Source organism: Garra rufa, unplaced genomic scaffold (genome assembly GCF_049309525.1).
Source record: "Garra rufa unplaced genomic scaffold, GarRuf1.0 hap1_unplaced_017, whole genome shotgun sequence".
NCBI classification, from domain to species: Eukaryota; Metazoa; Chordata; class Actinopteri; order Cypriniformes; family Cyprinidae; genus Garra; species Garra rufa.
In genome coordinates, this window is record NW_027394292.1 from 74,637 (window position 1) to 97,716 (window position 23,080).

General features: G+C 42.4%; 1 protein-coding gene across 2 annotated transcripts; it reads right to left on the reverse strand.

Moving 5' to 3' along the window:
* Positions 1 to 8,198: 8,198 nt before the first annotated feature.
* LOC141315345 (NXPE family member 3-like) lies at positions 8,199 to 23,050 on the reverse strand. 2 transcript variants are annotated; one of them, XM_073832681.1, is made up of 8 exons: positions 22,929 to 23,050; positions 21,393 to 21,463; positions 20,638 to 21,048; positions 20,112 to 20,527; positions 19,946 to 20,022; positions 18,362 to 18,562; positions 17,920 to 18,257; positions 8,199 to 8,402 (listed from the first exon to the last, which is right to left on the reverse strand). In XM_073832681.1, the coding sequence occupies exons 1-8, from the start codon at positions 22,972 to 22,974 to the stop codon at positions 8,400 to 8,402; spliced, it is 1,563 nt and encodes a 520-aa protein (XP_073688782.1). In that variant the 5' UTR covers positions 22,975 to 23,050; the 3' UTR covers positions 8,199 to 8,399. The 2 variants fall into 2 exon arrangements, with proteins under 2 accessions (XP_073688782.1, XP_073688781.1); XM_073832680.1 differs by lacking the exon at positions 8,199 to 8,402 and adding an exon at positions 17,408 to 17,840.
* Between the last annotated feature and the right edge of the window lie 30 nt (positions 23,051 to 23,080).

A 23,080-nucleotide genomic window follows, 5' to 3' on the forward strand; every position in this document is an offset into this window, starting at 1 on the left:
TCCATTTGCGGATATGGTAAACGTCCTTCGTCAATCTCTACCTGCTGCTCCAACGACGATTTCCAACACGCCCCTCTCTCGCCCCATGAGTTATTCCGGAGACCCGGGTGGTTGCAATGGTTTCCTCCTGCAAAGTTCCCTCTATATTGAAGCCAACGCACACCAGTTTCCTAACGAAATTTCTAAAATATCTTTTATGATTTCCCTCCTCACTGGACAGGCACTCCAATGGGCAGACGCACTCTGGAATTCACGGAGCGACGCTTTAATCTCCTATAATGCTTTCGTTGCCCACTTCAAGGACGTGTTTGGAGCTGCGCTCACTCCCCTTTCGGTGCACGACGAGCTGATCACTCTGAATCAAGGTGCGTCCAATATCCATGAATACACCCTGCGCTTCCGCTCCCTAGCGGCCACCAGTGGTTGGAACCAAGTAGCTCTCCTAGCAGCCTACCGTAAGGGGCTTAAACCCCAGATCCGCAAGCATATGGTTATTTACGATGACAACGTACCGCTGGAAACCTTTATTAAGAAGGCAGTAGGCATTTCTCAACATCTCTCAGCGTGTCCTTCTACAAAGTCTGTACCCAGCTTCCCTCCACTCCGAACACCGTCACCCCAACGAGACGCGGAGGAGCCTATGATTACTGACTCCTATCGCCTGGATCCTGCGGAGAGGAAACGACGAATTAATAATCATCTGTGCCTATATTGTGGAGAAGCCTCTCACTTCATCAGTGCCTGTCCAGTCCGCCCGCCTCGTCCAATGGTGAGTACCGTATCTATTACTCCGGCCATGTCTCTCTTACCCCATATTACCGCTAAACTAATAGTAAACTCTCGTACTCTCCCCATCTATGTGCTCGTGGATTCCGGAGCGGCTGGCAATTTTGTTTCATCACACTTCATTGCTAAACATCGAATTCCCACCGTTCAAAATGAGGTCACATACCACATAACCACAATCCAAAACTCACCATTGGGCGATGGTAAGATATCTCGCCGGACCAGAAAAGTGACCCTCGTCTCCCAACACAACCACCGGGAACATCTGACCCTCCTAGTACTCCCGCGAGCCAACGTGGATGTCATCCTGGGCAGACCATGGCTCATTAAGCACCAACCCCGCATAGATTGGAGCACAGGAGAGGTCCTGGAGTGGGGCGCAACGTGTGAGGACCACGGCTACCATCCTTCCTCGTCAGATGCAAAGTCTCCATACCGTCCTATCCCTCTGCACGCCACCACCATAGAGAGCCCTGCCACTCAATCCGCCACCACCATTCCCCCCGTCTATCAGTCTTTCACCGATGTCTTCAGCAAGGAACGGGCCACACAACTACCACCGCACCGGCCCTGGGACTGTAGTATCGACCTGCTGCCAGGCGCCAAACTACCCCACGGGAAGATCTACCCCCTCTCACGTCCTGAGCAGGAAGCCATGGAGAATTACATCCAGGAGGCTCTCCAACAGGGGTTCATCAGACCTTCCACGTCCCCAGCAGCATCCAGTTTCTTCTTCGTCCCCAAGAAGGATGGTGGGCTCAGACCTTGCATTGACTACCGGGTGCTCAACGACGCCACGGTGAAATTCGCCTATCCACTTCCTCTAGTGCCAGCTGCCTTGGAGGAACTACGGGAAGCCCGCGTCTTCACCAAACTCGACCTCCGCAGTGCATACAACCTGATCCGTATCCGAGAAGGAGATGAGTGGAAGACCGCCTTCATCACCCCCACCGGTCACTATGAATATCAGGTGATGCCCTATGGCCTGGCTAACAGTCCTTCCGTATTTCAGAATTTCATGAACGAAATCTTCCGCGACTACCTCCATCGATTCGTAATCATCTACATTGACGATATCCTCATTTACTCACGTAACCTAAAGGAACATCAAGACCACGTCCGTCAGGTTCTCCAACGCCTCCGTGAGTACCAACTCTATCTAAAATTAGAAAAATGTGAATTCCATCAGCCCACCATCTCCTTTCTCGGATACGTGATCACTGCGGAGGGAGTTCACATGGAAGCCGGCAAGGTGGACGCAGTGGCCAAGTGGGCGGAGCCCAGGACGGTGAAGGAGCTTCAGCGTTTCTTAGGCTTCGCTAACTTCTACCGACGCTTTATAAAGAACTATAGCCTCCTATCGGCTCCACTCACTTCCCTCTTAAAGGGAGGTCGCCGGGTACTACAGTGGACTCCAGAGGCTCAGCAAGCCTTCGACCGTCTAAAACTAATGTTCACCACCGCTCCCATCCTCAAGCACCCCGACCCTTCAAGGCCCTTCGTGGTGGAGGTAGATGCGGCGGACGTGGGCGTAGGAGCCGTGCTGTCCCAGTGGTCTGATGAACCCCGATCCCTCCACCCGTGTGCGTACTATTCCAAAAAACTTACCCCAGCTGAGCAGAATTATGGAATTGGAGACCGCGAACTGCTGGCCATAAAGCTCGCCCTCGAAGAGTGGCGGCACTGGTTGGAAGGAGCCCAGTTCCCCTTCACCGTAATAACCGACCACAAGAACCTCCAGTACATTCAGAACGCCAAGAGACTAAATGCCCGCCAAGCTCGCTGGTCATTATTCTTTGCCCGATTCAATTTCCACATTACTTACCAACCCGGCCACAAAAACACCAAAGCAGACGCCCTATCACGTATGCACTCACCTGAACCTACCTCTGACGATCCTGATCCAATTCTACCCCCATCTGTCTTTCTCGCACCCATACTATGGCAGCTGGATGAAGATATACGGGCCGCCACCTTCGAGGAACCTGCACCACCGGAGCTTCCCCCGGGTCGTGTCTATGTCCCAAGCCGTCTCAGACCCCTTCTGCTGGATAGTACGCACACGTCCCCCGGCTCAGGACATCCTGGCAGCAGGCGAACCCTCTCGCTCCTCCAGCAGAAATATTGGTGGCCCAACATGAGCAGGGAAGTGGAACGGTACGTCCAAGGATGTTCGGTCTGCGCCGTCAACACAACCCCACGCCGCTTACCCGAAGGTAAATTACAACCGTTACCTATTCCCCGCCGACCCTGGACACACTTGGGCATTGACTTCGCCACAGACCTGCCCCCCTCTCAGGGTTACACCACAATTTTAGTGGTAGTCGATCGATTCTCGAAAGCTTGCAAATTAATACCTCTCAAAGGTCTCCCCACAGCACTAGAAACCGCAGAGGCACTATTCCACAATGTATTCCGGAACTTCGGACTCCCAGAAGACATCGTGTCCGATCGGGGACCCCAATTCATTTCCAGGGTCTGGCGGGCCTTCTTCCAACTTCTGGGTACCACAGTCAGCCTGTCATCCGGATATCACCCTCAAACGAACGGGCAGACCGAACGGAAAATACAGGAAATCTCCCGCTACCTTCGGACGTACTGTTCCCAACATCAAAACACCTGGAGCCAGTATCTACCGTGGGCTGAGTATGCGCAAAATTCCCTCCGTCAAACCTCTACTGGTCTAACCCCATTCCAATGCATTCTAGGTTATCAACCAGCTCTGTTTCCATGGACTGGAGAGTCCTCCGAGGTGCCCGCGGTAGATCACTGGTTCCGAGAGAGCGAGAGGGTGTGGGACTCAGCGCACGTCCATCTCCAGCGGGCAGTACGGAGGCATACGGAACATGCCAACCGCCGTAGGTTACCCAACCCAGTTTACCTCCCCGGGGACCAGGTATGGTTGTCCACTCGAGACATACGCCTCCGGCTGCCCAGTAGGAAGCTGAGTCCCCGCTACATAGGGCCCTTCACCGTGCACTCACAGATCAACCCTGTCACCTACCGTCTAAACCTACCTCCACATTACAGAATCGCCCCCTCGTTTCACGTTTCCCTACTCAAGCGCCACACTGAACCCCTGTTCCCTTCCTCCACAGAGTCGGAGTCACCTCCTCCTCCCGACCCGCCAGAGATCCTTGGAGATAACATCTACCAAGTCCAAGAAATCCTAGACTCCCGGCGGCGGAACGGCCAGCTCCAGTACCTAGTGGACTGGGAGGGGTTCGGACCCGAGGAGAGATCGTGGATACCCCGTGACGACATCCTGGACCCGACTCTCCTCGAGGAATTCCACCGCCAACATCCCGAACGCCCAGCTCCCAGAGGTCGTGGTCGTCCCCGTCGCCGTTCTTGGGTGCCAGGAGTCACCCGTGGAGGAGGGGGTGATGTCACACCCTCTGCACGTTCCCTCAGCCCCAATCACCACGATCCTCCACCAACCAGCCAATCACCACCACAGCACACCCGTGAACCATCACCAGAATACTAATCACCGTCACCTGCACCGGCAATCACCACACCCTTTATATACCTACCTCTGCCACTCACTCATCGGCTGGTATCAAAGTTGCATGGATGTTTCTCTGTGGATCTTCTCCCCCTCCTGTTGTCTCTCCTGTGCTCCTCGTGGATTCTTCCGATGTTCTCCTGTGCTCCTCGTGGATTGCTCTGATGTTCTCCTGTGATACACGTTAATCGTGTTAAAGGGAAGTGACTATTGCTAACGCTATGATCCTTATGAACTTGAACTCACCTGTTGTGTTTGTTTGAAGATTTGACCACAGAGACCTTATTTCACCCGATTGCACGTGTGTTGTACTGTGCACGTTTGTTAATAAATACCTTGAAAGATACTCACCTTCTCCCTTTGTGTGTGGTCGTGACACTCACAGAGTGCAACCATTTCATGTTATCGAAGAAGTGGTGCCACCCATAGTCCAAAATGTGTATAAAACAATGTGTTTTTTTAAATAATGTAAGTCATTCATAGTTTTTTTGCTACATATTTCAGTAAGAGACATAATGTAAGTTACACAGAAATAACAAAGAATAAACAAAGAAAAAACAAAGAAAAAACAAAGAAACAAAATAAAAACACAACAAACAATCTCTGAAACTACTCAACACAAAGAAAAAAGATGTCAGCAGCAAAACCTACGGCTCAAAATCACTTTGCAGGGGCACTTCGCACAGACTTTAAACATATCTTTCATCAGACATGCACTTTCCAAGTTTAACAGATGCAGCTTTCTGTCCCCCAGCCCTCTCATACAACTTCAACACACTCAATTTATAGGCAGTTTCTCGCCACACATCAATAGAATGATCCATTCTCATGGGTTAATACATATCATTTTGTTTGTCTCACATAACACATTTCCTCAAAGTAGAAATACATATAACACAAACAGGAATACCACAGCAACACACTTTTCTTACACAACACAATCATGCTGTAACAGACTTAAACATATAATCAATGTGTTATCACTACATCCAGCACACCCATTTAGAAAATGGAACTATCTTAAATATTGAAGTGTTCCGGTTACGCGCGCCACCAGAGCACTCCGTGCACAAACTGGAGATGACACGCAAAAATGGACTACACATCTACAACGACTACACTTAATACATAAAAATCACAGAATACAATAAAATGCTGTGAAACACCCGTCTCATGTTGTTATTGTTTCTACCAACAGTACTAATCACAAAAACACCGCAACACTTACGTTATGCAGACCCTGTGAGTGACATTTATAAAGTTCATAGGGATCGTAGTCCTTGGGACATAATCCACATTTCGTCAATACTCGTTTTAAAATCGTGCAGCTACAACATAAACATAGCCGAATGCCAAACAGGCGCTTTGGTGATGACGTCATCATTACGATCGTCATCATACACCCCAGAGTGTCCAAAGCCCACTTAATGGCTAATGCCTCTTTCTCAATTGTTGAGTAATTTGTTTCTCTGGGGAACAGTTTTCTACTGATATAGTGTACCGGATGGCAATCTTGTTCTTCGCCTTGCAACAGTACAACACCTAATCCAAGCTCAGACGCATCTGTCTGGACTACAAAAGGAAGGTCAGAATCTGGGCTCTGCAAGTTAGGGGACTTACACAAACAAAATTTTAAGTCTTGAAAAGCTTGCTCACACTCTGGTGTCCACTTGACTCTTACCGGACTACTTTTCCGAGTTAGATCAGTTAGTACTGCTGCTCTGCCGGCGAAATTGGGAAAAAATCTTCTATACCAGCCGATCAGGCCTAAGAAAGACCTCACACTTTTCTTCGTCGTTGGAGGTATCTACCTGTGGTCTGATGGATCCTCCTCCCAACACAAAACCTAGGTAGGTGACTTTTGGCATAGCAATCTGACACTTTTTTGCATTGATGACTAGACCAGCACCTTGAATTCTATCGAACACTTCAGCAAGGTGACCCAGATGTTCTTCCCAAGTAGTGCTGAAGATAACAATGTCATCAATATAGGCCGCAGCAAAGCTGTCCAATCCTCTGAGAACTTGGTCTACTAAACGCTGAAATGTAGCTGCGGCCCCGTGTAAGCCAAAGGGCATAAAGCAGAAATGGTATAGGCCTGAAGGAACACGAAAAGCAGTTAGTTCTTTAGAGGATTCAGTCAATGGCACTTGCCAGTATCCTTTGCATAAGTCAAGCGTTGTTAAGTACTTGGCTCTGCCCAGACACTCAATTAGTTCGTTGACTCTTGGCATTGGGTATGGGTCAAAAGCAGAGATTTTTGACTCTTACTGTACTACTTTTCCGAATTATATCAGTTAGTACTGCTGCTTCGACTTAGATCTTAATTTGCCAAAAAAAAAAAAAAAAAGCAAATATGAACACACCTGTAATAAACGTAATTACCCTACTTTATTAACTCTATAAAATGGATTGCTTCATGAGCAGAGTGCAAACAATATGCCAAGACACTTAATAACTGTTGCTTATAATCAGCGGAGATCCAAGATAAAGAGTTGAGTTGGAATTGGGCTTGTCCTTATTTATTTTTTAAAAGCCAGACCTGACGGCAACAAATGATTCAATGCATTACTTGTTTCCTATGATTTATTGAACCCCACATACAGAAGAAAGACATGTTTAAATGTTTAGATGCTTTAAAGATGTTATTAACAACTACTTGTTCAATTTGGTTACGCACACTCTGTGAACTGCGTGTATACAAGCACTAAAAGGTAAATTTACAACTGAAATTAGATGTAAAAGATGCAGTTGTGAAAAATACATCTTTTGATGAACTTACAAAAAAGCAAATGATTACCAGTAGACACAGCCCAGTAAAAAACCTCCGTAAACATGATCTTTCCCTGTGAACTGAAAATACATGTTGTCACTTCATTAAATCTACTATGGTTATGAACAAGTTCAAGTTCAAATTCAAGTCGAGATTTTTTTTTTTTCAGTAAAAAACGATGTTGAATGAGAAAAAATGTTGAAAAGAAAATATTTTTAAAAAAAAATTAAAACAGCTTATGTGCTATGAGCTGATTATGTGCAATCTGCAATTGTCCTATTAATATTTAGAAGCATTCAGAAATAACTTACAGTGTTTGTCCCGAGTTACAAGTTCCATTTTATTTTTTTAAGACGTAATTGTAAAATAATTAGTCCAAGTGTTTTCATTTAATGGCAACAGTTTATAATGATATGTCTGTGTGTTTCATTCTTTCCGTGTTTATCAGGTTGTCCCACCCCACACTTCACAGTTAGGATTTTATTATACCTACGTGAAGCCTAAGCTCATGAATATGAATTAGTTTATATGACGTCTCTGATTTGCTGAAAGAATGGATCACGCTAGAGAAAAATATAGTGTTCATAAAGCCGTCTGGCCTTCCCGTAGCCGTTGGAAATGCTCCTAAATAAAAGAAACTTTTTCTTACATAAGCAAGGGTGTAGATTTGATGTTGGGATTGGTGGGGACAGAGAGATGAGCTCATCTGTTGCATGCAGGAGCTGAAAACTGGTTCCTCCCTAAAGCTTAGGAGGCCAGAGCCTGGTCAGAGCACTGATGGGAGACTGTTGTGAAAAACCAGCTTTATTTTATAGAAAACATCCACAAGGATGGAAGAAAATATAGGTTTAAACTCAGTTAAGCGGGCCAATCGTGGGTCAGTAACAGATGAAACCATGCTGCATTTAGGGATACAAGATCGAATAGTGTCATTTTTACTGACAAAACACTTCTAGGTGTAGTGTCAGGAAAATAAAGCATGGTAGGATTAAAGGGATAGTTCACCCCAAAATGAAAATTTGATGTTTATCTGCTTACGAAGATTTTTAACTCAAACCGCTGCTGTCTGTTAGTCATTGTAACGTTCTTTGTATCTTGGAAGGAAGAAGACAGGGTCAGCGAGACTGGGACTCGTGCTGTTTTATTTACAATTCACTCTTTAAACAAACAGTATATTGCGCCAGCTGCGCTCTCACAATTATATCAAACAATAACTCATAATAGGTCGCAATTCTTTGCTTCTTGTCCCACGTCTGCTGCACGAGTTCCCAGCCAGTCTCTCTCTCTGTTGTCCTGGCGCGTGCTCCTTTTTATCCGGTCTCTCCCCGCCAATTACTGGAATGAGACACAGGTGTTCGTTATTTGCACTTGACCCACTTACCACTCCTTCAACTGCCTCTCTCCCGCTGCAGACCTCGTGGACCTTTTTCCTAGTGTTCTGCAGTGTCAGATTCGTGACAACAGCGGCTATTCAAAATGGTAAATACTTGCGCTTATCCTGATTGTTTTTTTCAAAACTTTGATTTAAAGCTAAAAGATTACATTTGCTTGCGCGAACTCATCCAGGACTGTTGACTTTTCACCGATTTCCCCTTCCGTTTGTGTATACTACGTCAGAGCGTGTACACGTGACGCACCGGATGCTGAGCACGCGCTCAGGACAGTTGGAAATCAAAGGTAAAAAATTATATAAATACTGTTCAGTTTCTTGCAAAAAAAACGATTGTTTCGTGTCTTAGGACATCAATGTATCACGAGATGCAGGGTTTAATTTGGATTTGTCTGTGCATGGTTTTTTCTTTTTTACTTTCAAAGGTTTGGTGCCATTCACTGCCATTATATGAGTAACAGACTGCAACGGTTTGAGTTAAAAATCTTTATTTGTGTTCTACTGAAGAAACAGTCACCTACATCTTGAATGCCCTGGGGGTAAGCAGAAAAACATCAGAACTATCCCTTTAAGTACATTACTTATCATACTAAATGGAGTGTTAGAGCTATTTTAAGCTTACTATTTTTTATTCAATTGAAATACTTAAGTACTCATGTAGAGAAAGCTATTCAGTTTACTTCTGGTTTATGTGCTTGTGATAAGCTAAATTCAGCCATGTTATATAATTATGATCACGTATAGACAAGAGTGTTTATGTGTTGTAGCGAAATGGAAGAAGTCCATTTCAGCTTTTCATTTTTTTCTAATGGGCGGAAACAAACCAATGAGGAAATTGAATATAAAAGAGCGCTAGAAACGGAAGTGAGAGGAGCGAGTAAAAACAAAACACGTGTAGGTTGTTATTGGAGTGGGACACACGCTACCTGAAGCTGAAGGTCGTAGGCTACTATTCTTTGCTGGAATCTCTGTGCATGCGCTGACTGGGTGCGATCGCCAAAGTGACGGAGAAATTGCTCTACTGCGTCTGCATGGTTCGTTCGCCTGCCTGGTGCAACATAATCCAGCCTGGTTTGCTCGCCTGCCTCAGGTACTAGTGATGATGTCCATCATCTTTTAACCTCACGTTAAGTCTCCAAACTCTTTCTCCGGCCCGGGATTTGCGGCCGCTACACAGACTGCTTCACGCAGCCCCCACCACACACACACATACACGCTCATTGCACACGCACACACCCATACACAAACACTCGTTTGGATTATTTATTTTTCTTTGTGGTTGTTTTTTACATGTTTCTTTTTGTTGAAAACTGAACACTAAAAACTGAGTTTGAAAAAAAAAAAAAGAAAAGAACGAACTTTAAGACATTACAGTGAATCAAGGACTCTCGTGATTTTGTTGTTGCTTGTGTGTGAAATCTTGAACTGAAATTGAACGGCAATCTACTTGCTGTCTGTTTACTTTAGTTTTTTTATTTTTCATGTGAAGAAAAGGAAAAAAGAAATACAAACTCTGTGAAAATTTAACTTTGTAAAATTCTTTTTTGTGTGTTTGGAAAAATGATTTCCTAAAATATATATATATATTTTTTTGACCAAACCCTTCAATCTCTGAATGTGTCATTTAAGCACTGTTCTATATTAATGTGGGTATTTGAAGGAATTTATTTTCATTTTTTTTGTGTAACCGTGGTTTGAGTTATCTTCGGGGAAATTGAACTTCATTATATGTAATTTTTTTTTTCTTGACAAGTTTTACTTGTCTGGCGCCCGAACAATTAAATGTAAATTTATTTAGTCAGATTTGATTTGGGGGCAGCCACCGTTACAGTGTATGTGATAGTGTAGTCAACCTGCACATACCTGTTTGTAGTGAGTATTCAAGGAGTGGTTTATCTATTGAGCCAGTGGTTCAAATATGAATTGCTCTGTCACAAAAGATAAAATGTTGTTGTCGTCATTGTTTTTGACCAATGTTATCTTGTATATTAGGCCTAATATAAATCGAAAAAAGAACTCACTTCTGCACTCTTGCGCTGTTTTCTGTGCCGCGCACAAAGTCACACAAAAAGCCGCCTTTCATATACGCGAACACTGGACTGAGCTCTTTCTAGCATTCTTACACATTCGAATGGACAAATACACACTTGATTAAATCAAAATATCCAATAAATACAATCGGTTATGTCTTAAGTGAACGTAAAGGGTTGAGAAAGAAAACAGCGCGTATTGGATTTGTGCACTGACATCAGCCGCTGCCGCCCGTCATTAATGTTAGCTACTCAAAGAACAAAAGAAAAGAAATCCCTCACTTATCTTCACTAAATCACCTTTGTAACCTCCGGAGGGGTCAGTACAATCTCCTTTAGCGATCCGATGTGTTTTTGTAAAAACAATAGCCATTTGTGCCAGCCTGGGGAGAAACCTATTGTAAATTATGTGAAAAATAATGCGTTTTTCGAACCACCAAGCATGAGAGCATGTTCTAGTGAACCCCCAAAACAAAATAAAGACTTTGTAAAAGAGCTTTATTTTGTTCAAACGTGCTTTTGCCCCTTGTCTGGCGCTGAGCCAGAGAGATGAGCTCAGTGCTTTTAGTCTATATTCAGTGTTTTCATCAAAATAAAAATTACGTTTCAGTCATTTAAATTAATTACTAACAAAAATACATTTGTTAAATACACACTGATGTTTGTGAGTTTGTTAAATGCAGTGGTGTGTAAAGAAAGCGGCAACAATCCTTTCAATTAAAATCTGACTACGTATTTTATTTATAGAATAGCCCGTATTTATGTCGGGAAAATAAAGCATGGTAGGATTAAGTACATTATTTATCATGCTAAATAGAGTGTTAGAGCTATTTTAAGCTTTTTTTATTATTATTCAACTGAAATAACTAAGTACTCATGTAGAGAAAGCTATTCAGTTTGCTTCTGGTTTATGTGCTTTTGATAACCTAAATTCAGCCATAACTATGGCCATGTAGACCTATCTGCACATATCTGTTTGTAGGGTATTCAAGGAGTGGTTTATATGGGCACTGAGGATTTTATATTGAGCCAGTGGTTCAAATATTAATTGCCCTGCAACAAAAGATAAAATGTTTTAGTCGTCATTGTTTTTGACCCATGTTATCTTGTATAATAATATAAAGACGAAAATAGAACTCACTTCTGCACTCGTGCCCTGTTTTCTGTGCCGCGCACAAAGTCACACAAAACGCCGGCTTTCATATACGCGAACACTGGACTGAGCTCTTTTTAGCATTCTTACACATTCAAATGGACAAATAGGCCTACACACATGATTAAATCTAAATATCCAATAAATACAATCGGTTATGTCTTAAGTTAATTTTCTTGATTATAACAATTGTATCACTGTTTTCAAACTTGTAGTCAAGCTATATGTCACGTATCTGGTCTATCCTGTCATTATGAACTCTAGCACACACATTCTGGACTGCAAACCCCATAAGCCACTGCACCCATCACTGCACACTGCTGCTCCTCGTTTCCCACTGAACTGATTGCTGCATACACCTGTTTATCATTTACCCACATGCATTTAAGCCACTCACACACACAGCCACCTTGCGAAGTCTTATCGTTCCTATGGTCGTAATTCCAAGCGTTTTTCTCTGTGTTGGATTATCTGTGTATGACTCTGGACTGTGTACCCCGTTGACGATTCCTGCTTCCTGCCATTGCGACCATTCCCTGTCTATCGAACTGTTTCCCGGATTACCTACGTTGTTCCTGTTTTCTGGTGATTATTCTGGCCTGTTGACGATTCTAAATAAATGCTGCAAATGGATCCGCACGTCTCAGTCTGACTCCTTGTGACAGAAGACTTCGCCAAACCAGGATCCAGCGGCTTTGTTTCATCTTCAGCATCACAATATGGACCCGCATGAGTCTGTAAGCAAGATGGCCTCCCTTCTAGAGTCTCTTGACAAGATGACCTCCCTTCTAGACTCCGTTCGCAAAATGGCTGCCCTTCCAGAGTCTGCTCTCAAGATGGGCCCCCTTCCACAGCCATGGCACAAGATGGCTACCATCAAATCAGTGACTGCGCCGCCAGAGCGCCCTCCAGTGACTGCGCCGCCAGAGCGCCCTCCAGTGACCGCTCGCTCAGAGCCTGCTCTTCCAGAGTCTCCGCTGGAGACGCCCAGCCCTCCTGAATCTCCGCTGGGGTCGTCCAGTTCTCCAGAGCCCGCTCCTCAAGAGCGTCGTCCAGAGCCCGCTTCACAAGAGCGTCGTCCAGAGCCCGCTTCACAAGAGCGTCGTCCAGAGCCCGCTTCACAAGAGCGTCGTCCAGAGCCCGCTTCACAAGAGGGTCGTCCAGAGCCCGCTCCTCAAGACAGCCTTCCAGAGACTCCGCTGGTTCAGCCCAGCCTTCCAGAGCCTCCGCTGGTTCAGCCCAGCCTTCCAGAGCCTCCGCTGGTTCAGCCCAGCCTTCCAGAGCCTCCGCTGGTTCAGCCCAGCCTTCCAGAGACTCCGCTGGTTCAGCCCAGCCTTCCAGAGCCTCCGCTGGTTCCGCCCAGCCTTCCAGAGACTCCGCTGGTTCCGCCCAGCCTTCCAGAGACTCCGTTGGTTCCGCCCAGCCTTCCAGAGACTCCGCTGGTTCCGCCCAGCCTTCCAGAGACTCCGCTGGTTCAGCCCAGCCTTACAGAGCCTCCGCTGGTTCAGCCCAGTCTTCCAGAGCCTCCGCTGGTTCCGCCCAGCCTTCCAGAGCCTCCGCTGGTTCCGCCCAGCCTTCCAGAGCCTCCGCTGGTTCCGCCCAGCCTTCCAGAGACTCCGCTGGTTCCGCCCAGCCTTCCAGAGACTCCACTGGTTCAGCCCTGCCTTCCAGAGACTCCGCTGGTTCAGCCCAGCCTTCCAGAGCCTCCGCTGGTTCCGCCCAGCCTTCCAGAGACTCCGCTGGTTCCATCCAGTCGTCCTGAGATTCCTGTCTGCCCGGTTCTGGTCACGGAGCTCATGCATGGACTGTTCCCACCCACCCTCCCTGCTGCTCCAGTCCCGCCACCTCTGTCTCCTGACAGTCCCTCTGCTCACCCACATCCCACCTTCGGTGCAGAGGACTTGCCGTGGGACTGCCAGTCTCCATCGGTGTCCAGACTGAAGGATCCCTCACCATCACCTCCAGTCTCAGAGTCCTGGACTCCACCTCGGTCCTCCGACCCTGCGGCTCCACCCCGGCTCTGTGCTCCCTCGTCTCCGTTGTCGGCCATCGGCCCACCAGCTCCTCCGGGCTCCATCGTCTCTCCGGCTCCGCCCCGGTCAGTCGTCGCCCCACCTTCGCCTCTGGACTCTACTCCTCCGGCTGCGCCTCGTCACTCCGTCCTGCCGGCTCTGTGGACCTCCTCCCTCCCGTGGGCACAGCCTCGATCCTCTGTCACTCCGGCTCCGCTGCGTACCTCCGGACCTCCATCTCCGCCGGGGTCGCCAGAGCCTTGGGTTCCGCCCTGGCCCTCCGGATCCTCTGTGTCGCCCAGGACCATCGACTCTCCGGTTCCACCTCGGGCTCCACCGGCTCCACCTCCGTCGGTCGGCCCCATGCAGGAGCCAACCCTTCCTCCGCCATGGCTTCTCCCTCCGTCGGCTCAGCCTCAGTTCGTGGTTCCAGTACCCCTACATGGACCTGGCCCTCCATCCCTCCCCCTGTTCCGCCTCCGCTCCACCACCCTCCAGGTTGTATTAGGTGGTTAGAGCGTCTGGAAGCCGCTCCTTGGGGAGGGGCTCTGTCACGTATCTGGTCTATCCTGTCATTATGAACTCTAGCACACACATTCTGGACTGCAAACCCCATAAGCCACTGCACCCATCACTGCACACTGCTGCTCCTCGTTTCCCACTGAACTGATTGCTGCATACACCTGTTTATCATTTACCCACATGCATTTAAGCCACTCACACACACAGCCACCTTGCGAAGTCTTATCGTTCCTATGGTCGTAATTCCAAGCGTTTTTCTCTGTGTTGGATTATCTGTGTATGACTCTGGACTGTGTACCCCGTTGACGATTCCTGCTTCCTGCCATTGCGACCATTCCCTGTCTATCGAACTGTTTCCCGGATTACCTACGTTGTTCCTGTTTTCTGGTGATTATTCTGGCCTGTTGACGATTCTAAATAAATGCTGCAAATGGATCCGCACGTCTCAGTCTGACTCCTTGTGACACTATAATGTATTTGATGTGTATCATGATTGACTAAAATCAGGGATTAAAAACGAATTTTGAGCAAACATATATCTTTTTATATCAAACATATTTTTTTTTTTCTGGTTGGTAGCCTGCAGTTCGGAGGAGGTCTCTTTTGGCCGGTTTATAACGAAATAAAAATAACTGCTTCATAAGCATGAGAAATTTAAATTTAATTTTTGTATTTCAATTTTTTTAATTTTTATTTTATTAATCAAAATACAACTCCCATAACAGTGGGCTGTCAACACTAAAACTGCATGTTGAGGGGCGAGCTGAATAGCACTGTTTGTCTTCATCCGTTTGCAAGAAAACTATAGTTTTCTGTTAGTTTAAGTACAAAGCAAAGTAAAACCAACCTTTAATATGGCAATAATTAAGGCCAAAAAGAACATGGTGTGTGTTTATGGTGCATGTAGGCAATGTAGTCTTGGCGGGGGCGGGCGTGGTGGAGGTGGGGCTTGGGTAGACGATATTATTGCATATCGCCATATTTTCTAAGGCAATTATCCATAAGAAAGTTTTTGAAGTTTATCTGGTCTGGCTGAGGTGTCCTTGTTGCCATAGTAACCAGGGGCCTGGAGACTTCCTGGCCATCGGAGACTTCCTGGCACCCAGTGTGGTGGATTGGGTGAGGGGGTCTGTGATTATTTGTCAATCTAATGACTAATTGATTATTTGGTAAATCTAATGAACAATTGTGTGTCTGATTGGTCCAAACGCTACATTTTCACATTTTTACACCTAACCTGAATTTCCACAATAACAGTTATTATTAATGACAGATAATTTAAATTCATTCAGGGCAAATAAAAGAAAGCAAAATGTCAATCTCATTTTTGATGATGACAGGGCCTGAATGAATATTCTCTTTGCTGTAGTGACAGACACTGCAGAAAATATCCTGTTATAAAGACAGAGAAACCCAGCATCATAATTGTCTCCTATAATCAATGGTGTGCAATATAACATTCACTATATGATGATTATTTTCAGCATCAATGTGCCAATATCTTCCTAATCATATTTTCTCTTAGATACTTAAATAACATGTCCTTTGAACAGAACTATAGCAGTAAAAGAAATAACATAATTATAGATTTTAGGGTCAGAACCAACAAAAGCAAACACTGACCACAGTGATGGCGATGTTTTAAGAAATGAAACATCTAAACCTCTGTTAATTCTCATTATGAAATTTTGTATGACAGAATAAAGTCAAACTGGTTAGTAATGAGTGAAACTGGTGCTGCTGTTTGTGGAGCTGTTTAATCCTCCTCTGCTGAGATCTTGAGAGAATTAATGTGCTTTATTTCAGTTGATTTCATCTGAGGCTGTGACTGGAAGTCAGTTGTGCTTCTGTTTGTCCCTTTCTTTCTCTTTCTCATTAAATAAAGTTCTGCTTCAGTGTTACTTTATTACGATATTGTGGTACCAAATACAGAACAAAATCCCCACTGTTAATTTAAGAGTGTGGACACATATAAACACTGAAGCAGTGTTAAAGCTAACACTGAAGCGGTGTTGAAGTTAACGAGATTATTAGGTGATTAACAAAGTGATTATTGATCATTATTGAAGACACCTGATGTTCATAAGCAGAATCACCAAAGGAGAAAACCAAATTTTTTAAGCAACCATTATAGTGGTCAATGTTTGCATTAGTTAGGCTTTTGACCCTTAAGTTTTTAAAGCACATTAAATCTCTCAAGGTCTCAGCAGAGGAGGATTAAACAGCATCACCAGTTTCACTCATTATTAACCAGTTTGACTTTATTCTGTCATACAAAATTTCATAATGAGAATTAACAGAGGTTTAGATGTTTCATTTCTTAAAACATCACCATCACTGTGGTCAGTGTTTGCTTTTGTTGGTTCTGACCCTAAAATCTACAATTATGTTATTTCTTTTGCTGCTAGAGTTCTGTTCAAAGGACACATTATTTTAGGATCTAAGAGAAAATATGATTAGGAAGATACTGAAAATAATCATCATGTAATGAATGACCATTATATATGCAGATTGAATTTTAACAGTTTATAGTCAAATTCTACAGGTTTTTTGTTTTCGGAATGGCAGACATAGAACTGAATGGTGACAATAAATATAAAGCAATTAATTTCCAATAGTACTTTTTGTTCACTCAACTTCTGTCATTTCAGGCCGTTCAGACAAGAAATGTTCAGTTGGCACAACTTAAAAAGATTTGTTGTCTTGCAGGTGCAGGTCTCCAGAAAACTACTAATGTTAAGTTGACTCAACTAGACATTTTTTGTATCACTGACAAATTATTTACAGTCAGTGCAGCTGATGTTTTCAAAAGTTGAGTAAACAAGAAAAAACAAAAGAAAGCGAAACAAGCGAACACTGGACTGAGCTCTTTCTAGCATTTACACATAGCTTAGACATTCGAATGGACAAATATACACATGATTAAATCAAAATATCCAATCGGTTATGTCTTGAGTGAACGTAAAGAGTTGAGAAAGAAAACAAGGGTGTATTAATGTTACTCAAAGAACAAAAGAACACAAAATCCCTCACTTATCTTTACTAAATCACTTTTGTAACCTCAGGCTTTATTTTATTTGCCTGTTGCTCGGCGTTTACAACTATAATGGCAACGTGCATATGTGTATGCAATTATTTTGGAGATGCGTTCACATTATTTATCTGTATAGGCCTATTTTATTTTGATCTACAGTTTAATAAAACTTAATAAAAAAGATAAATAGTAGCACTGCACGTTTCTAAATATTTATTTAAACAGATTGTATAATGATGAGCCTCCGAACAGAGGCTATAATAATAATCAACCAATAAAAAAACAAGAACAGATTAAAACCAAAGAATCTGAAATAAAACAGGTTTTCAAAACCAAAAACAGTTACAACAGTTATCACTGAACACAAATTCATTTAATTAATTATTGAACATAAATTATATCATTATTATATTATTGAACATAATTTCCTTAAATTATGAATTAGGGCAAATAAAAGAAAGTAAAATGTCAATCTCATTTTTGATGATGACAGGGCCTGGATGAATGTTCTCTTTGCTGTAGTGACAGGCCGTCATTTGCCACACATCCAGAATATAAACACCAACATCCTGAAAAGCCCAACGCAGAATTCTGTCTAACTGTAGAGAATACCAGTCACTGCCGAAAATATCCTGTTATAAACAGAAAACCATATCAACTCTATACTTGTAAGCAGAGAGTGGTCTTTTTGTATTTGAACTACAGGCTTACCTTATAGCCAGTGTTGACAGTCTTGATTATAACGGTAGTGTCAGGCGCCCGCTGTAACAATGCTAGAACAGCTTTGCGGATCCTCAGCACTCTATGAGTGTAGAAATCCAGAGGGTACGTGGTGAAATGCGGCCCCAGATTGAATATGAGGACCGTGTGGGGTCCACCAGCCTGGTCATCAATCTCATTACTGATGTAGTGCAAATTAGCAACTGCTGTTTTTAAGGTGCGCAGAGGAACACCATGAGCCCTCCAGTGTAAGTCAATGTTGTTCTCCACATCCACTGCTATGAGCGGCCCTGACTGATATGGGACATGTAGGTTCATCTGCTTCAGAGCTGAAAAACAGTGAGTAACACCAACAAACATGATCTCACAATTACTGCATCTATACACTGTATATATGTTATGTAATTAACTAATAAGCAGCTTTCTATCTCACTTGGTACTGTTTTCAGAAAGAACTCAAACCACTGTCTCATAGTAGAGTCTCCCATCATGTAGATGTGTTTGTTTTTTAGGCACTCTGTTGTCGTTTGAGTTGTAAAATGGCAGGTGCTACAGACAAAAGACGTCCACACGTCATTCAGGTAAAAGCCGGCTGGAACTGGAATGTGTAAACCAGGACGACATTTCTCTGTTACTGCAGGACGAGTAAAGGGAAACAGTAAGTTATGAAACAAAGCTATGGGTTTACTAAACTGTGACCAATTCATTTTGTTTAAAGGGGTGGTTGATTGTGATTTCACTTTTTTAACTTTAGTTAGTGTGTAATGTTGCTATTTGAGCATAAACTGCAAAGTTGCGAGGCTGAAAGTTCAATGCAAACAGATATATTGTCAAATTTTTCATCTAATTAATTACATGATGCTTTGATTAATTAATCAAATTAATCGCAAAATACATTTGACTGTGAAAATACCCACAAAAGATTATTTAAAGCAAATTTTGTGTTAAATGAGATTACAAATGAGGGTAAATAAATGATGACAGGAATTTTGAACTATCCCTTTAATGTTTTTATTTTTATTATATATATATATATAATATTATTATTATTATTATTTTTTAAAGAAATTATACTCTAAATAAGAAAATAAATCTGCCAGCGGGTGGTGATAATGCCTTTATTCTGCTATGGCTTTAAAGGTAATATGTTCTCTGCTAAATTGAGCAAAAACACTTGTGTTGTGTGTAATATTGTGTTTACAATATAACACAAAATCAACTTCTATATCACTATATTACATGTAAGATGATGTACAGGTCTGGGGGGTGGGACCAGCATGTTTACTGTGCTAAAATATTTTAATTGTGTTATTTTTTCATTACTAATTAATTAAGTCAAGGTGTTAAACTGACAGCCCTACTTTCAAATTTATGGCTGTTTATTGCCTACAAAAATGGCTCATAAGAACTACAACAAGCTACTTCCTGGGTTGGTGACATCACAAACCCAGATATTTAATTAAATCCCGTCCCGGGAACATGCAACAATGGGGGCCAGGCAAGAAGAGGAAGAGTGGTTGCCATGTCGTCGAAACTAGGGTTGCACGAAAAAATCTATTCATCATTCTACATGTGTCATAGACACAGACTGAAAGTGCTAGACTGTAGTCCAGATCTGTCTCCTATTGAAAATGTATGACCAGTCATTGGACAACAATCAAAATTTGGTTACTGGCTACTGAAAACATTGGACATTTTTTCTTTGTAATTAAGTCAATAAAAAAAGGTTAAAGAGAATGAAAAGATAACTATATATAATTATATGCAAGTATGAGGGGCATGACGTTTCTAAATATGCACTAGCGGTTTAGCAAATCAAAACACTCTGGACCAGCTAACCAATCTGAGCCCATTGAGTATTTCTGAGGGAGGGGCTTCATAAAACCAGGAAATCATCAGAGTGTTCATCAGAGAAGGGACAGAGTGGTGTAGAATAAAATAGTTTTTTTTAAACGAAGCATTAACACATTACACTGCACCCTATAAACACAATTAAGAAACTCATTGACCAACGTACCAATAGTTTCATTTCCATGGGAATAAAAAATTTTGATGATGCTTTTATCTCCATTGATACCTTTGTTAGTTTGCCTCCTGCCAAAGAGAACATTTGTCTGTCATACTGCCTTCATATGCATTAAATAAATCAAGTATTCAGTCAAGCAAGAATCCTTTCAGCTCACATAAGCATCTTTTCCTTATTAGTCAGACAGTTTCTATAACCGCCCATAGAGTGGTACACGAGGGCACTGCATGGCAGCAATTTGGGTCTCTGGCAGCGCCATGTTTCTTTAGCACGAGGATCATTGTATTCACAGCAACAGTCTCCAGTTCCCATACTCTCTAGTCCATTCTTGTCCCACTTCACATTACACATCACTGTTTCACTTAACCTGGTCTTATTCGGCCCTTGTCCCTCATAATATCCTTTAAAGAACACTCTGTCAGAGTCAGTATCTCTGTGATGCTTCAGAGCCTGCACAGCTTCACTGGAGTGAATTAGACGCACAGCCACCTGGGCCTCACCGACCCACGGCAGGAGGAAACGCACAGAATAGGAGCCATTGAGCAGGTCCTCCACATCCCCAAACACACTGGCCTGAGGCAGAGGAACATTCTCAGTACATCTCTCTTTCTGCCTGACTCAGGTACAGAGTTTAAATACAACAGCTAAGCAGTTCCTGTAAAATAATGTGTACAATCACTGACCTTAGTTTTAGACCAGAACAGTTTAGCTTGAAAAAAGTCGCCTCCATAACTCTTAGATTTATTGTCAAAGTCCTTCGCGTACACCGTAACAAAAAGTTCCTCACCAATTTGGTAGCTCTCTTTCAGGTTTTCTATTATAAATGTGGTGTGGGCTGGACTAGTACTCATGGACACATTTGTGATTGATCTGTCAGGCTCTGGCCAGTAAACAGCCTGCTGTAACCTGGAGTAGCCATCGAAACTGATTCCAAATTCAGAGTAAAAAGAGCTTATTAGTGTCTGAGACTCTTCTGAGTCGATTGCTGCAGGAGAGTTGAAGTTTGAAGAGTTTTGGCGTTCTGCACGTCGCAGAGACAAAAAGCTGGGTGAGGGAGATTTCTTTCTTTCATTTCCCACATCAGACAATAAAACCTACAAATATAGAGTAGAAGGTTAATATCATGCTTGTTTGGAGATTAACATTATCTAATCATTGAAAGACCTGCAAAAAGCTGATTTAAATTATATTTAGAAAAGCCATGCGTTTGGGCCAAACGTTCACACAACTCTAGTGGATTTTTATTTTATTTTTTTGATAAAATGAATAATTTGCCCCTTCATACATATTTCTATAAGAACTGAAATAGTAGCACCTTAATACCAAGCAAATTGTAAAAGATCTCAGATCATTTTGGCTTTGTGTGTACTAGATGTGTTTACATTGAAAATGCCTAACAGTAATAGCAGTCTATGAATATATCTTTTCTTGAACTCACCAGAAAACAAATGACTACCAGTATGCACAGCCCAGTAAAAAACCTCTGTAAACATGATCTTTCCTTGTGAACTGTAAAAGCAATATTACAAAATAAACAAATTTGTTCCACAGTAATATACAAGTATATATTTCCATACAAATGAACGCACAAAAACTAAAAAGGCTATTTAATGTTAATAAGACTTAACTCACATTATTACAGTATGCTGTTGTACTACTAATTATTGTCCTCCTACATTATCAACACACAATTTTCCAGTTTAACACACTGCTTTGACACAATCTGTATTGTATGAAGCACCATATAAACAAAGGTGACTTGACTTGAATTGACTACTGTATATTGCAAGCCAACACTGTAAAAAGGCAGTAAAGATAAATTGTACCAAGGCAACATTTAACACTTACAAATAATTTGATACTTAATCTTTTGTCAATTAATAATACCTCTAACTGCACCTTTGTGCAACACGTTCTCACTTCCAACTCATCACATATTGACATACAGTGGGGTTTTCCCTCACTGTATGGTTTTGTTGCATCGATTTAAAGGAGACGTCCTGAACTCCGTTGCAGATGAAAATGGAAGAGGGATAGTCCTAACTGTTAAATTGGACAACACATTTATACTTAATAATATTTACGATTATAATACCACTGCGTTAAATAGTACCCTGTTTGCCAGGGTGTGTGTGTATATATATATACACACATATACACACATATACATATATATATATATATATATATATATATATATATATATATATATATATATGGGTCAAAGACGTATGTCCACGTCAAAAGGCATTTACAAAAGTGATTTTATGTCCATAGAAAGCACATTACATGTAAGTCAAGTGTTTACTTTACTTTACTTTAAGGTTTTAAAGAAGTTTTTGGAGAATAAAATGTCAAAATTTGGTTAAAAATGTTACATTGCCATTCAGTGTAGCACAATATTTATGTAAAAATTCAAACAACATGCTTATTCTGAGTTGTACATATTAACATATATAAAAGAATAAGGGAGCATATTACATTTTATTGTGTTTTAAATTAGTAAAAAAAAATCTTACTGCCAAATGGGGAAAACCTAGGATAGTGGCAAACTTAAATTAGTATCTGGTGAAAGTAATTTCTCTTTTAATATGTCATAAATTGATTTTTGTTGTAAATATGCCTGACAAGATTGTTACACTGAAAGACATTTAGTGGGTGTTGTCTGTAAATTAGGGAAAAAATGTAAGATATTTATTTTTTGCTCAGAAAAACAAAAATGCTATTAAACAGAAAACTTTTAAATATTTTTTTGAAAAAACAACAATTTAAAGCAGTATTACACTTAAAATATTACACACATTTTTTTTATTCTTAAACCCCTTTTTCATCTTTGACCCATACGCACACACACACACACACACACACACACACACACACACACACACACACACACACACACACACACACACACACACCATTATGTGCAAGAAAGTGTTTATCAAACAAATTGAAATATTCTGAAATAACTTACAGTGTTGTAGCCGACTTTCAATAACCGTTTTATTTTTTGAGGGCATGAGGGTGGAGGGTTTTTGAAAGTATACGCAATTGTCCAAGGTCCAAGGCCGTTTTGATGTTTCTACATTTTTTGTGCGTTTCAGCCTGCCTGTGTATATTTGATTT

What these genes read in the sequence shown, in the direction of transcription:
- LOC141315345 (XM_073832680.1), bottom strand. Translation starts at nt 22,974, where the DNA reads ATGCCCTCAAAAAATAAAACGGTTATTGAAAGTCGGCTACAACACT. An exon ending in TGTTCTGGTCTAAAACTAAG is followed by an intron (nt 20,528 to 20,637) that starts GTCAGTGATTGT and finishes CCTCTGCCTCAG; the next exon opens with GCCAGTGTGTTTGGGGATGT. An exon ending in CCATGGAAATGAAACTATTG is followed by an intron (nt 18,563 to 19,945) that starts GTACGTTGGTCA and finishes CTCGTCCTGCAG; the next exon opens with TAACAGAGAAATGTCGTCCT.